General features: G+C 33.8%; 1 protein-coding gene across 1 annotated transcript; it reads right to left on the bottom strand.

The window, feature by feature from the left end:
- Positions 1-2768: 2768 nt before the first annotated feature.
- On the bottom strand, positions 2769-3733 carry LOC129642173 (olfactory receptor 2L8-like). Its single transcript, XM_055566732.1, has one exon. It carries the CDS (start codon positions 3731-3733, stop codon positions 2795-2797), a length of 939 nt encoding a protein of 312 aa, XP_055422707.1. The 3' UTR covers positions 2769-2794.
- Between the last annotated feature and the right edge of the window lie 12903 nt (positions 3734-16636).

Raw genomic sequence — 16636 nt, 5'->3', positions numbered from 1 at the left:
TTGGATCTCCGTGCAGTCCAAGGGACTCTCAAGAGTCTTCTCTAACACCACAGTTCAAAAACATCAATTCTTCAGCACTCAGCTGTATAGTCCAACTCTCACATCCATACATGACTACGGGAAAAACCATAGCCTTGACTAGACGGACCACACTGTTGGCAAAGTACTGTCCTGCTTTTTAATATGCTGTCTAGGTTGGTCATAACTTTCCTTACAAAGAGTAAGCGTCTTTTAATTTCATGGCTGCAGTCACCAATTGCAGTGATTTTGGAGCCCCCCACATAAAGTCAGCCACTGTTTCCACTGTTTCCCCATCTATTTGCATTGAAGTGATGGAACCAGAAGCCATGATCTTCGTTATCTGAATGTTGAGCTTTAAGACAACTTTATTATTCTCCAATTTCAATTTCATCAAGAGGCCCTTTAGTTCTTCTTCACTTTCTGCCATAAGGGTATGTCATCTGCATATCTGAGGTTATTGATATTTTTCCCAGCAATCTTGATTCCAGCTTGTGCTTCATCCAGCCCGGTGTTTCTAATGATGTACTCTGCATATAAGTTAAATATGGAGGGTGAGAACATACAGACTTGATGTCTCATTTTACTATTTGGTACCAGTCTACTGTTCCATGTCCAGTTCTAACTGTTGCTTCCTGAACTGTATACAGATTTCTCAAGAGGAAGGTAAGGGTATCTGGTATTTCCATCTCTTGAAGAATTTTTCACAGTTTATTGTGATCCATACAGTCAAAAGCTTTGGCATAGTCAATAAAGCAGAAAAAGATGTTTTTCTGAAACTCTTGTTTTTTCAATGATAAAGCAGATGTTGGAAATTTAATTGCTGGTTCCTCTGCCTATTCTAAAACCAGCTTGAACATCTGGAAGTTCATGGTTCACGTATTGCTGAAGTGTGGCTTGGAGAATTTTGAGCATTATTTTACTAGCGTGTGAAATGAGTGTAAATGTGTGGTAGTGTGAGCATTCTTTGGCATTGCCTTTCTTTGGGATTGGAATGAAAACTGACCTTTTCCAGTCCTCTGGCCACTGCTGAGGTTTCCAGATTTGATAAATCTTTCTGTCCAAAAATATATATTTTGATTTAATTTATTAATTTTAGCTCAGTGTTTTCTTTTTTTTAATTTTATTTTATTTTTAAACTTTACATAATTGTATTAGTTTTGCCAAATATCAATAATTTTGGCTCAGTGTTTTCACAAACTATTAACATTCCTAATAGCTCTGATAACATAAGCAGAATGATTCTTTTAAAACAAAAAAAAATAATAAAAATGAAATCACAAGTGTCTGGAATCACTTTCAGTTATGTAGATAGATAATAAAGTTTCTAAATTATAAATTCAGATGAAAATTCAGGAAAAAGTGGACCCCCCAAACCTTACAATCAATAAATATATCACATAAACAAATATCTATGTCATTAGATAAAAAATTCTGACACAAATGTGTTGTTTATAATTTTTATTGCATTTTATAACTAATGAAATGAATTTGAAGAAAAAACTACATTTGAGCAGCAATAATGCATCATTTTTTGCTGTTTGAAACAAGAGGCCACATATTTTCACTTTGTACTGTGCCATACAGATTATGTAGAATATGAACCTACCCTCTCCTGCCACTTCTGAGAGGTAAAGAGCTTTTTTGTTTTGATCCTTGATAACAATTTACCCTGGAAGTTTACTTAAGCTGATGGATTTTTTTTTTAACTTTACAATATTATATTGATTTTGCCATACATCAACATGCATCCACCACGGGTGTACACGTGTTCCCAATCCTGAACCTCCCTCCAAACGCCCTCCCCATACCATCCCTCTGGGTCATCCCAGTGCACCAGCCCCAAGCTTCCTGTAGAGCTGATGGATTTTTATTTAATATAATGGGAAACCTGTTTAGGAAAGTAACCTAATCATAATATGAATGGCTAAATTTGATTTGAAAGTTAACTTTCTCCAACCTCATTTGATAGAATTATGTGATAAAGTGAGTGGAGAATAAAATCTCATTTGAGAAACATTATCTAATATAAGAACAGTAGGAGCAACTTAGGAGGTAAAATATTCCAAGTGTGGGGATGCTTGCAAGAAGGACCTTGCTATTTCTAAGTTTCACTAATTAGACTAAATCATTGAAACCATCAATTCTATAATTAACTTCAGTTTTCTCAGTCTCTGTTGGCATATTCTCATCCTTATTTTTGATCCCCAGATATGCTGGATATTAAACCCACCACCCTAAAAGAAGTATAAACTTGCCATTTTCCACTTAGAGCAGTGCAAAGACTTGAGAATGTCTGTTGAAATCTCAGAAACAAAGTTTCCTCATATGGAAGGAAAAAAACTGTTACTGGTAATTACAGAAATACTATGAGCAGAACAAAAAGTCTTTTGATTTGATCAATACATTCAGAAAACATGTTTTAAAAATTTAGTAAAATAAATGGTAAACAGAACTAATGCTGTTGAATAATAAGTTCAGTTAATTAAAATCATTTCCATTTTTATTACTTCATGACAAAGAAAAATTTTAATTGAAAACATATGAGGGAAGAAAAATATTAAAAACTGATGGGAAACAACACCATGGAGAATATAAAGATTAAGGCTTGATATTCTATATATGCAAGATAATTTTGTTGAAACATGATTGACTTTCTTCACCTCTATATTAATTTTATACTTGGCATTTAATTGAAAAATACTCTTTTAAATTATTGAATGCTGATGATAAATGAATTTATATGCAAGTACTAACATTCACACCAAAACTTTGTCTACATTTTTACAGAGCAGATTCTCTGAATTGCTCTTCTCAGGGCTTCCATCACCTCCTTGTTTTTCAGGCTATAGATAACAGGATTGAGCACTGGGGTCAGGATAGTGTAGAAGACAGCCAGAACCTTGTCTTCTGTTGGAGATCTGAGATATCTTGGGCGTAGATAAGTGTAAACAAAGGGAGCATAGTAGAAAGTCACCACTGTGAGGTGGGTGCTGCAAGTTGAATAGGCCTTCTTCTTCCCTTCTGTTGAGTTCATGTGATGGACCACACAGAGAACACGGCCATAGGAACATACAATACCAATGAAAGGGCACAAAAGGAAGAGGGTGGTACTCACAAACACTGTGTACTCATAGACCCAGGTGTCAATGCAAGCCAGAGTCAACATGGCTGGGACATCACAGAAGAAATGATTGATGGCCCTGGATCTGCAATAAGGGATATGGAGGGAATATGTGGTGTGGGCACAGGAATTGATAGAGCCCATTATCCAAGATCCTATTATCATCAAAACACACACTCGTCTGGTGATTTTGATGGAATAGTGAAGAGGAAAGCAAATGGCCACATACCGATCATAAGCCATAGAGGCCAAGAGCAATGCTTCTGCACCTGCTAAAGTCAAGAAAAAGAAGCTCTGTACCCCACATCCAATGAATAATATTGATTTATTTCCAAACAGATAATTGTAAGCCATTTTTGGGACAATGGTTGAGATGTAATTTAGGTCAATTAGGGATAGTTGACCAAGTAAAAAATACATGGGTTTGTGAAGATGGATGTTCAGAAAGATAAGAAGGATCATGGAAAGGTTCCCAAATAAAGCCAATAGGAAAATGAGAACAATGAGAATAAAAAGAAACAGGCCAAATCTCGATGAGGGAAACAATCCCAATAAGATGAAATCAGTTGATGTTTGATTACAGTTTTCCATGAGGCATTCATATAATTTTTCCTAAGGGCAGACAGAAGAGTAAGCTAGGCTTAAAACAAAAAGGTATTTTTAATTTATTATTTTCACCAAAATATATTATTTCACATTTTTCACCTCTTAAATTAAGAACTGAACTTATCAATTTTATAAAAAATAGTCTTATTTTAGAGCCAAAGATTAAAATATAAAGATACAAACATTTTTGAACAAAATATTTTCCAATAAATTTTTAATGTTATAAAACCATTTAATTATGAGATCATTAGAATACAAATGTTGTAGTGCCCTATCCAATCTCAAGTTAACACCAATCTCAGATACCATATTCAAAATATATTGATAGGAAATCAATGTAAATACAAGCATTGTATAATATTATTAGGGATAAGTGTTTACTACTATCAAGATATGATTTCCCTTTCATAGTTCATCTCTAAGTCTTACCTCTAAAACCAGCAACCTATCAAATATGCTGAGGAGCTTTTTTTTTTTTTTTTTTAGTTTTGTTCACTTAAAAGTGTCAAACCAAGGTTCTTTGAAGTCAAATATTATTTTAATCTATATATTGTGAGATCTAAAATGAACCTTATTGTCAGGTATAATTTAAAGGAGTCACTCTGTTCAGTCTCTTCAGTGAGTTCTCAGTGCTGCAATTCTCAGTGCTCAGTCTTTTCCTGAATACCTCCACATTGCACTCCTGTATATTTGTTGAATCTGTGCAACCACTTTTAAAAAGCATGTGTAATATCTCTCCGCTTCCCTGATATTTATATGATAAGTATTTTTTAATATCTGTCATAGTCTGAATGAGGGTTTTTTTTAATAGAAATATAAAAACACATCCTAAAATTATTTTGAAACCCTAGGGTATTTAATATAACAAAAAGCATCTTATAAAATAATTGGATAACGGCTGCTACTGCTGCTAAGTTGCTTCAGTCGTGTCCGATTCTGTGAGACCCCATAGATAGCAGCCCACCAGGCTCCTCTGTCCCTGGGATTCTCCAGGCAAGAATACTGGAGTGGGTTCCCATTTTCTCCTTCGATGCATGTATGCAGGCTAAGTCGCTTCAGTCGTGTCCGACTCTGTGTGACCCCATAGACAGCAGCCCACCAGGCTCCTCTGTCCACAGGATTCTCTAGGCAAGAATACTGGAGTGGGTTGCCATTTCCTTCTCTGAATTGGATAGCTAGCTGTTTCTTATTTAAAATTTGCCATAAAATTATGATGATTTTAAGATTATAGTTGTAGTACTGGCATGAAGATAGACATAAACAAACCAAATAAAATAGACAACTATAAAAAAATGCATAAATTTGAGAAAAGATTTTTCATAAGTGTCTCAAAGCCATTCATTAGAGATCTTTTCACCAAAAGTTGCTTGGAAAACTGGATTTACTGGTCCAATTAATAAAATTTGGGTGATTGCCTTAAATCATATATGAAAATTAACTAAAATAGATCAAAGTACTAAAGAGTCCTTTGGACTGTAAGGAGATCCAACCAGTCTATCCTAAAGGAAATCAGTCCTGAATATTCATTGGAAGGACTGATGCTGAAACTGAAACTCCAATACTTTGGCCACCTGATGCAAAGAACTGACTCCTTAGAAAAGACCCTGATGCTGGGAAAGATTGAGGGCTGGAGGAGAAGAGGATGACAGAGGAATAAGATGGTTGGATGGCATCACCGACTCAATGGACATGGGTTTGGGTGGACTCCAGGAGTTGGTGACGGACAGGGAAGCCTGGCATGCTGCGGTTCATGGGGTCGCAAAGAGTCGCCACGACTGAGCGACTGAACTGAATACTGAATAGAACAAATTACAGGGAGAAAGTTAATGACATTTAATTTAACTGTGCTTTCTTGGATATGAAAAGCGTATGTGACCAAAAGCATATATATATTGATATATTGAACTTTATTAAAATTAAAAACTTCTGTGCATGGAAGAAATTTATCTGGAGAGTGAATAAGCAAATCATAAAATGGAAAGGTATTTGCAAAATATATATCAGATGATGGACTTATATAGTGAATATATAAAGAACTACACAACTCAGTAACAACAGATAAACTAATTTAAAATAGGGAAAATTCTTGAATAAACATTTCTCCAAATAAGATATTCAATGGCCGATAAACACAAGAAAAGATGTTCCACATCACTAATTATTAGGAAAATTCAAATCAATACTATAATGATATAACACATCTCACTTTTATGAGATGTGCTATCTTCTTTTTTATTTTTAAAAGGTTATCTTTTAAGAATTTTCTATTTTTTAAAAGGAAAAGTGTTGACAAATGTGAAAAGAACTAGAACATGTGCAAATGTAATGCTGGTGGGAGTGCAAAATGATGTAACCACTTAGGAAAATGTTATGGCAGTATCTAAAAAAGTAACAGAATCACCATATGATTCAACAGCTGCCCTTCTGAATGTATGTTCAAAATAACTGAAAGCAGAGTCTCTAAGAGATATGTTTATACCTATATTCCTAGAAACTTCTTCACTATGACTGAAAAGTTGTAACAATATCAAAAAATTCATTGATGAGTTAATGGATAATCAGAACATATATAATTCAATCTTAAAAAAGAAGAAAATTCTACTACATGCTACAACATAGAAGAAGCTTAGAGATAATATGCTAAATAAAGTAAATCAGGCAAAAAAACCAGATTCATGATTCAACATATATTAGTTACCCAGGGTTATCAAATTCATAGAGATGAGAATGGAATGGTGGTTGTTAAGGACTGTGATGTATGAGAAATAGAGAGTTAGAGTTTGATGAATATACAGTCTCAGTTGAACAATATAACAATATTCTGGGGTGATGTTGGTAATGTCTGTACAATACTGTCGATGTACTTAATGTCAACAATAATTACACTTAAAAATGGGTAAAATGGTAACTTTTATAGCATATAAAGTTGCCCCAATAAAGAAGCAAAAAATACAACATAAATGTAACTGCAATTATTTCATATTTCTATTCCAAATGTATTGTGCAAACCTATGGCAGGGTCTTGAACGTTTATAGAGGAATTGATCTCCAATAATATGTGGTCTATTAAAACTTTCTATGGAAAATTTCAGATTTCCTTTTATACATATCATTTGAATTCAAAACTAAATAGGATATTAGACTATACCATAGTATGCAATTTATATTGGTCATTTAATTATTGATGGATTAAAAACTTAGTATTTGAAACTATAAAAGAAATTATCCTGATTATTATCATGTGTATTTTATATAGGGATGTCTATTAAAAAAGTGTCCTTTGGGTAATTTTATTACACTCTAAACATGAAAAAATGAGCAACGAATGGAAATAATTAATGGTACATCATATCTTGAGATTTGAATCCATGTATTATAACTGACAATGGAGCATTTTTCTTTGGTTATTCATGTTGCACTGTTCTATATTATAATATTCTCACATGATATTATATAAAAGACCACTGTGTCTTAGAGGTAAGCAAAATCAATTGTTGAATATATCAGCCTTAAATACTACAAAGTCTAATGTAAAGAGGATTTTTTTTTTTCCCCTAGAGGTAAAAATAAAACCAAATAGCTTATTTTTCTATTTAGTTTTGCTTTTATCTACTGAAAGAACAATAATCTATTTCAATTTATAAAACATTTTCAATGTCTTTATATTCTAAATTTCTTGAAAAGATTCTAATCTGTGCATTAGCATTGATGATATCAACATAAGATGAAAGAGCTAGCAGAAAAAAAAAAAAAGTCTTATGATGGTTTTTTGCTGGGGAGAAAAAACAAGCCTCTATCTGGAAGAGAAAATAGACACACTTTTTTGACTATCTCCATAGGTTGTCATGTAAAGTGTGTCAGAATGTTTTAGAATTAAATTATATTTAATCTTTACCACTCTCTATTGAGTTTGAAATCACAACTGATGTTTTTTAAATAATAAAATTGTGATTCAGAGATTTAAAGTGACTTTATCTTAAAATACATAATAGTTGGATAGCTGGATTCCGGATTGTTCTATCATGTATCTACCTCCATCTATCTCAAAAATGTACCCTTTATATATTCTATCTTATCTTATAATATTAAATATTTTAAAGTAATGCATCTGAAACAAGGATGTGCCACTTTTTGCTATTCAACACAAAAAATAAAGGTGAGAAAGAAAAAAACACATTAAATCATTAAAATAAAAGATCTATACAGTTGGTAGAAGGACAAGAATGTATGTGAAAGTGTTTTTAAAACATAAATAATTATTTTAATGTTTACTAATTTTGATGTGTTCTTCTATATTCTCATATATACTGACTTTAATGTATTTTCACTTTGCCCAGCAACTACAGATATTATCTTGCAAAAATGATATCCCAAAATCTCTAAATAGAACCCAATTCCTGTCTAACCTTCATTACAAAATTGTCCCTACTTAGGAGACAGGTATATAGAATATATTAAATAATCATTAAAATGAGGTGTTTTTCAGTATTTTATATTCAGCTATAAACATAGGAATAATATCTGCAATTAAGCTGATGCATATTGACTCCAAGAGATGGCCTTACATAATTCATTTTGACATGTGGGCAGCATTTGAATGGTTCTATTCATCATACAGAATACAGAAATCTGAAATCTGAATGGACAGCAGTTAATATGGATGATCCTTTGCAAGTGAATTCTCCTAAGGATGGGGAACACATGTATACCTGTGGCGGATTCATGTTGATGTATGGCAAAACCAATACAATATTGTAAAGTAATTAACCTCCAATTAAAATAAATAAATTTATTTAAAAAATTAAAAAATAAAAAATATATATTCTATATATATTCTAGAACAAATAGTCTTTAGATCTATAGTTAAACTATTAAAAAGAGTTTTAAAAACATGAATTATAGATATGAAGTGAGTTATTCAAAGCTGTATAGTATAGTGACTCAGTGATCAACTTAGAAAACACGGAAGAGTATTCTCTAAGTTCTGATAATGCAGAATTTTCCACTGATGCACATTTTTTATATTCTACATTTTCCTCAGTATTCATCAAACTCGATCTCAGAAATCATTCTTGATTACAAAATAAAGCTGGTATGAGAATTCGCAGAGGAATAGCAAGACCTTAGATTCACCAAAGAAGTCTCCTTGAATTGGCTTTGCTATGAGTGTTATAGGAAATCTCAGATTAGACTTGTTAAAACTTGTAAAGCATAAAATTCTCTCCAACAAGTTTTCAGAAAATTTGATCACTTCCTATCTTCCTGCTGCTACTGCTGCTAAGTCACTTCAGTCGTGTCCGACTCTGTGGGACCCCAGAGATGGCAGCCCACCAAGCTCCCCCGTCCTGGGATTCTCCAGGGAAGAACACTGAAGTGGATTGCCATTTCCCTCTTCAAAGCATGAAAGTGAAAAGTGAAAGTGAAGTCGCTCAGTCGTGTCTGACTCCTAGTGACCCCATGGACTGCAGCCTACCAGGCTCCTCTGTTCATGGGATTTGCCAGGCAAGAGCACTGGAGTGGGTTGCCATTGCCTATCTTCCTAGATCCCTAAAATTTCCTGATATGTTGGACCTCTCCAAACGGATTCTCCTTACTCATATGTAGTGTTGAGAAAACAGTAAACCAGGTTACCAGTTCAATTATAATGGGAGTATACTAAAACATTAGTTTCATGAAATCAATTCTAGTTCTTAAAAACTGACTAGGTTTGCCTGGTAGGCCAGCTGGTAAAGAATCTGCCTGCAATGCAAGAGACCCCAGTTCGATTCCTGGGTTGGGAAAATCCCCTGGAGAAGGGATAGGCTACCCACTCCAGTATTCTTGGGCTTCCCTGGTGGCTCTGACTGTAAAGAATCCACCTGCAATGTGGGAGACCTGGGTTAGATCCTTGGGTTGGGAAGATCCCCTGGAGAAGGGAACAGCTGTCCACTTCAGTATTCTTGCCTGGAGAATTCCATGGACAGAGGAGCCTGGCAGGCTACCCCTGGTAGGGGTTGCAAAGGTCTATGTCAATCTAAATGTCTACAAGATTATTTTGCATTGCCATCAGTCATTTTACATCAGTGTTGTAAAATGACTTACATAGAATCAGAATCACATTATCCAGAAATGTGTCTTCTAGTATCTAGACATACTAGTCTACAGTATCCATACATGGAAGCCTACATAGCATTCTATATTCCTTTAAGTGTTTCTATAAGTTCTACTTGTAGGGAAGTAGTATTATAATTCTAATATGATAAGCTTTAATTCTAGTATAATTAGTTCAACATCTAATATAATTAGTTTTAAAGCTAAACTCTTTCTGGTTTACTTGTGTAATGAAGGAGAATAAATATATTCTTATTGCAAAACAAAACATGAAGGACATATACTTATTATAAGTTTCATCTTTCAGAATATCTGTATATCTAATTATTTGTTTAGTAATACTGATTCATTATTGCAAAACTTTATTGAACTATATTCATTAGAAACACACACATATATACACATAGAAATAATCACTATATGCTTTATATCTCTTATGCCATTAAAATTATGGTTCCCAAACTGTATAACTTCAAAAATTGAAAGCACATTACTTGATTATTAAATACTATCAGTAAAATTCCTAAGTCAGTAAATGTATATCAGCCATTATGAAATCTTTGTCTCTTCTTTAGTAGAACATGTAGAAACACTTAAAGGAATGTGGAATGTTATGTAGGCTTCCATGTAAGGATACTGTAGACTAGTATGTTTGTCTATACACTAGAGGACACATTTCTAAGGTAATGGGATTCTGGTTCTATGAAAGTCATTTTACATCACCGTTTAGATGACTGATGGCAATGCAAAATAATCTTCGTGTAGACATTTAGATTTACATAGATAATTCTAATAGGTAATGTAAGGTTAGAACAAGGAATTTATCTGAACATGCATCTTTTCTGTAGAACAGATTTAAAGAAACATGAGATATTAAAAATGATCCATTGATAAAATATGAAAATAGTACATACCTGGGGTTAAATATAATTGGAAAGTAGTTACATTTTAGCACCTTTATCAGTCACTGTTGTCACCATCATGTACACTCACTTTTACACTGTTGCTCCATCACAATTGCATGATGATACAGTTTCCAATTGTCTCTTTGTGCTATGCCCATTTGATTCAAAAAACCTCTGCAGAGTGGTTTTTTTTTTTTTTTTTTTTAGATATTATTCTCCTTCCCTGGAAAGTTATTGATGTATACAGGAAGTAAACAAAATGCAAATATTGACAGCATAGCATACTTCAATTCACAAGATTTCTGTTTTAAAATAAAAATGGTTAGCTATACTTAAACATAGAGAACCCCCTGGTGGCTCAGACGGTAAATCATCTGCCTACAATGCGGGAGACCCAGGTTCAATCCCTGTCGGGAAGATCTCCTGGAGAAGGAAATGGCAACCCACTCCAGTGTTCTTGCCTGGAAAATCCCATGGATGAAGGAACCTGGTAAGTTAGTCGGACACCACTGAGCAACTTCACTAGAACTAGAATTATACCTAAATATACGGTTTGTTACCTGAAATATTTCTAGAAGTTATCCCTCAAATTATATGTGTATAATTATAAACACTTATATGTATATGCATACAAAGTAATATTAACCATTTTAAACTTCACAATATACTCCATTTAATATTTTTATATAAAATCCATATAAATAATTTCTAGATATTTATTAGAAAGAGTGGATTCATGGAGGAAAAAAGAACAAGGTAGGAAGCAACATTAAGATTACCATGAAGATATGATGCTTTTGAACTGTGGTGTTGGAGAGGGTCCCTTGGACAGCAAAGAGACCAAACTAGTCAGTCCTAAAGGAAATCAGTCCTACCTATTCTTTGGAAGGACTGATACTGAAGCCGAAACTCCAATACTTTGGCCACCTGATGCAAAGAACTGACTCATTGGAAAAGACCCTAATGCTGGAAATGATTGAATGTGGGAGGAGAAGGGGATTACGGAGGATGAGATTGTTGGATGGCATCACCGACTCAGTGGACATGAGATGAGCAAGCTCTGGCAGTTAGTAATGGACAGGGAAGCCTGGCATGCTGCAGTCCATGGGGTTGCAAAGAGTCGGACACGACTGAGCGATTAAACTGAACTGATTGTATAACCACTCTTAATTCATTAAAAAAATTATAATAAATTGGAAATAAGAAATAAAGTTTTCCATATTTATTAGCACTGATATCCTTAAGTGTTAAATTTATTCTTTAATTTTCACTTGAACACATCCAAAGTATCTTCCAAGACCTTCATCTCATTTCCCATCAAGAAAATCACATTTATGAATCAACTCCAAAACCACTTTCTTTTGTCCATTTCATATGCCACAGTTACTACTGAACTATATAGTAAGATGTGCAGCTGCTCCTGGACCTCAAATTTCTTTTAAAATTCTTTGCTTCTTTTTTTTTATTTTATTTTATTTTTAAACTTTACATAATTGTATTAGTTTTGCCAAATATCAAAATGAATCCACCACAGGTATACTAACTATGTCTTACATAGAACACATTAAACATTTCCTAAACTGACTATCTTAAATCCTGAATAATTTCAATATGTATCATAGCCAAACTTCCAAAAGGGTTAATACAATATTAACAGAATCAGTACCTGTGCCATTACACAGTGTACTTTCATGAAAAGTTCTCTGCCCCTAAAGACTGGATAACTATGTTGCTTACAAACTTTCTCTACTTTGCTGCAGTCTTTTCCTTCTCTAGAGGACATACAACAGGCTATAGTGTACACACAATAATGAATCCTCCCATCTTTAATAAATATTATTTATCCTTCCACTTCCTTTCTCCTATAAAGGTCTTTTTCTGATTAGGGTCAAATAAATTCTTCTAATAGTTGAAGTGCAATTTTAAAGAATGTAAAATCTTATTACATACTGCATAATAGAATATCATAATTATATTCAGTAATCTTTCAAAAATTGGTGTAGTTAAGAGTAAGGCCATTCAGCATAAGTCCAGAACAGTAGTTCAAGACAACAGCAACAATTGCCTTTATTACTGATTTTGCTAGGTTTTACTATCATTTCACAATCATTCTCAATCAGATCAGTTATTGGAATTGTATGACAGGTTTCAGGTTTAAAAGAGCTTTACATCTTAAAACACATGACTATATGTTAGAGCAGTTCATTTATTTTTTAAAATATTTTTAAGGATATATATTCTAGTATATGTATTATTTTAAACAGTTTCAGTCAAATACAGCTTTCTTTTTGGAGTTCTCTGGCTAATGAGATACCTGAATGGATTTATATCTTATTATAAATGTTAACTGGAGAAAGGAATGGCATCCCACTCCAGTATTCTTGCCTGGAAAATCCTATGGACAGAGGATCATGACAGGCTACAGTCCATGGGGTAGCAAAGAGTCAGTCATGACTGAGAGACTAACACACACAAACATAAGTATTCAATTCTGAATAAGTCTCTGAGTACTTGCTGAAGAGCTCATCTTACTGTGGAGTGAATAAAAATAAAAATACGAAGAGTATTAGTACCTTTAATTATATCTGCACTTTCATTCACTCACTGGCTTGATTAGCTGCAGAGGTCCAAGGGTCATCATATAAACAAAGTTGTTTCCTCAGTAAAATCTTTGAAAGCTTTCTAAATGAATGTATTTATATATACATTAATATTTTATTTCTCTATAGTTGACATTTTAAACACCTCCATGGAAACTTAGGAGCACCAATGATTCTAGAACTTTGTTACCTGAAAGTTTATTCTAATACTTTTTTTTTTTTTTTTGCTATTGACTTAGGAATGTCCACTGAGATTTAGCAAATGTAGGTTAAGTTACTAATAGCCTAAGATGGCCAGATGCCAAAGTTGGAAAAGATGTTTTAAGGGTCACTTCAATGGGGAAATAAATGACTTATTTATTCAGATTATTCCCATATTATTATGACTCTAAACACTTTGGATCATATACTTTATATATTGCTTTTCAGGAAGTCACATTAATGATATGACTGCAAGTTTTTGTTCAGTCACCAAGCTATGTCCGACTCATTGCAACTCCATGGACTGTGGCATGCCAGGCTGCCACATCACCTCCCAGTTTGCCCAAGTTGATGTCCATTGATTGAATTGGTGCTGTCATCCAAGCATCTCATGCTCTGTCACCTCTTCTCCTCCTGCCTTCATTCTTTCCCAGCATCTCGGTCTTTTCCAGTGAGTTAGCTGTTCGAATCAGGTGGCCAAAGTATTGGAGCTTTAGCTTCAGCATCAGTCCTCTCAAAGAATATTCAGGGTTGATTTGCTTTACAATTGACTGGTTTGATCTCCTTAATTTCCAAGGGACTCTTCAAGAATCTTCTCCAGCAGCCCAGTTCGAAAGCATCAATTCTTCCATGCTCTGCCTTCTTAATAAAAGCATGCCAGCCAAACTCTTAAAATATCAAATATATGGGAGTTTACTTTAAGTAATAAATATTTTCAGTGGTTTCCATTTGGATAGAAATACATATTCTGGAGAATTCTATGGACAGAGGAGCCTGGCAGGTTGCAGTCCATAGGGTCACAAAGAGTCAGACATGACTACATGACTAACACTTTCACTTTTTCACTTCACATATTAAAATATAAAATGATTTTCACTTATTAATCAAAACAAATAAAATGATATTACTGTGATTCAATATTCAGAAAATACAGTGAAGTAATTTTATTGCAGATAATACATTAAACATTGTTACATTTATCATAGTTACAATTAATTACACCTTTTACTTATGAAGATATAATATTGGAGTTCTTCAATTTTTTAAATATAATTTTCAAAATATTTGAGTTTTTATTACAATATGTCTCAGTAAAGACATTTTTACATTTAAATTATCTGCGGTTGCTTATTTTCATGGATCTGGATGTTTATTTCCCTCTTTACATTTTGGACATTCATGTCATTATTTTAAATAAGTTTCCTCTCCCCTTTCTCTTTGTCTGCTCCTTGCGGGATAATGTTTATATTGTTTGTTTATAAAACTTCATAAATTATATTAGATTTTTCACTCCTTTGTGTTCTGTTTTTGTTTTTTTTTACCCTCTACTCAGATAAGTTCAAATAATCTTTCTCAGTCTTTCTTTGGTTTAATTACATCCACTGTTCAGCCCTGATTTTTTTTTTTTTTTCCTAGTTCAGTCACTACATTCTTCAGTTCTAGAATTTTGGTTTGGTTCTTTTAAATGTATACATTCTTTTTTTTATCTTGAACTTCTTATTTAATTCAGATATTGATTCTCTGATATTGTTTAATTGTCTATATTCTGTTTAGTTCACTAAGTTTCTCTATGATAAATATTCTGAAATTTTTTAGGTAGTTTTTAGCTCTTCAATTCTTTAGGGTCAATTATCTATACATTATTTTGTCATTTGATAGCACCCTGTTCCAAACATGTGAAACTTTTGTTCTGATTTTTTTTGTTTTCACATTTGAAGAAGTTGCAACGTCCAGTCTTATTAGAGTAGATTGGAGAGAGACAGCCTTTATTTGGGTCAGGCCAGACAGATAACATGATAACATGGGTGTGATTGCTCACAAGGTCCATGGATGAGTGGGCTTGATTGTGTCTATATTAAAATTGCGGGTTCACTTGACTTTCTTTTTCTCATTAGAGAACTCGAAAGAAGAAATCTCTTTGCCCTGTACTTCATGGTATTAGGGAACCAGTGACTCAGAACAAAACTGTCTTTTCTATCCTCTTCAATGTGTCTTGCCCATTTCTGTGCTCCATCTGAGTGCTGTAATCTCTCATCTGGGATCCAGAGCTCTAATGACATTATGTTTGTGCATTGATAGTTATTTATGTTCATGTTTCCATGAGGGATGAAGTATATAATCTATTCCACCATCTTTCTGACACGATAACCATGTGTGAACACCACGGCCATGTGTTTAGTCAGAGAAGTACTAACATAGACACACACAGCACATTCCATGCCTCAACAAGCCCACTGAGTAATTTGATTCTAAAATAGTTATTTTAATTCCAAGAGTACAGGGGAAAGTGAGGAATACTGAGTATCACTTTCTCCCTTGCTGCTGCTGCTGCTAAGTCACTTCAGTCATTCCGACTCTGTGCGACCCCATAGATGGCAGCCCACCAGGCTCCCCCGTCCCTGGGATTCTCCAGGCAAGAACACTGGAGTGGGTCGCCATTTCCTTCTCCAATGCATGAAAGTGAAAAGTGAAAGTGAAGTCGCTCAGTTGTGTCCGTCCCTCAGCGACCCCATGGACTACAGCCTCCCAGGCTCCTCAGTCCATGGGATTTTCCAGGCAAGAGTACTGGAGTGGGGTGCCATTGCTATCTCCCTTGAAGATGTTACAAAACCAAGCAGAGCATGGAATCATGGATTTCCTTTACCCTAAGATAAGAAAGAAAAATATGGAAGTTAAACAATATCCTGAGTTGTGTATTTTTTTTTAAAGATTTTAAAAGTTTCTCTGCTCAAATTATTCATTAAATCACACAATTATAAAGAAATATCACATTACTTATTTTGAAAAAGAGGTACCATTCTCTGTCCCCAAATAGAAAAATTCAAGTGATAAATATTTTCACAAAAAATTCTTGAAAAAAATAATAAGAACTCATAAAGTAAAATATCCATGTGAAATAAATTATATGATTGATAGATGTCTTCATAGTCTTTCTAAACTGACATACATATGGTGAAATACGATTTTCTAGTAAATTGATCAAAATGAAAATTAGTTTCTTTCTCCACAAATTATTATCCAAATTGCATACAATCACACTAAAAATCTCACGTTTTGGTGAAAACTTTTGCAAGCTAATTCTAATAATTACA

This window comes from Bubalus kerabau, chromosome 1 (genome assembly GCF_029407905.1).
Source record: "Bubalus kerabau isolate K-KA32 ecotype Philippines breed swamp buffalo chromosome 1, PCC_UOA_SB_1v2, whole genome shotgun sequence".
NCBI classification, from domain to species: Eukaryota; Metazoa; Chordata; class Mammalia; order Artiodactyla; family Bovidae; genus Bubalus; species Bubalus kerabau.
Note: the sequence above shows the minus strand (reverse complement) of the source record. Positions and strands in the feature narration are given on the sequence as shown.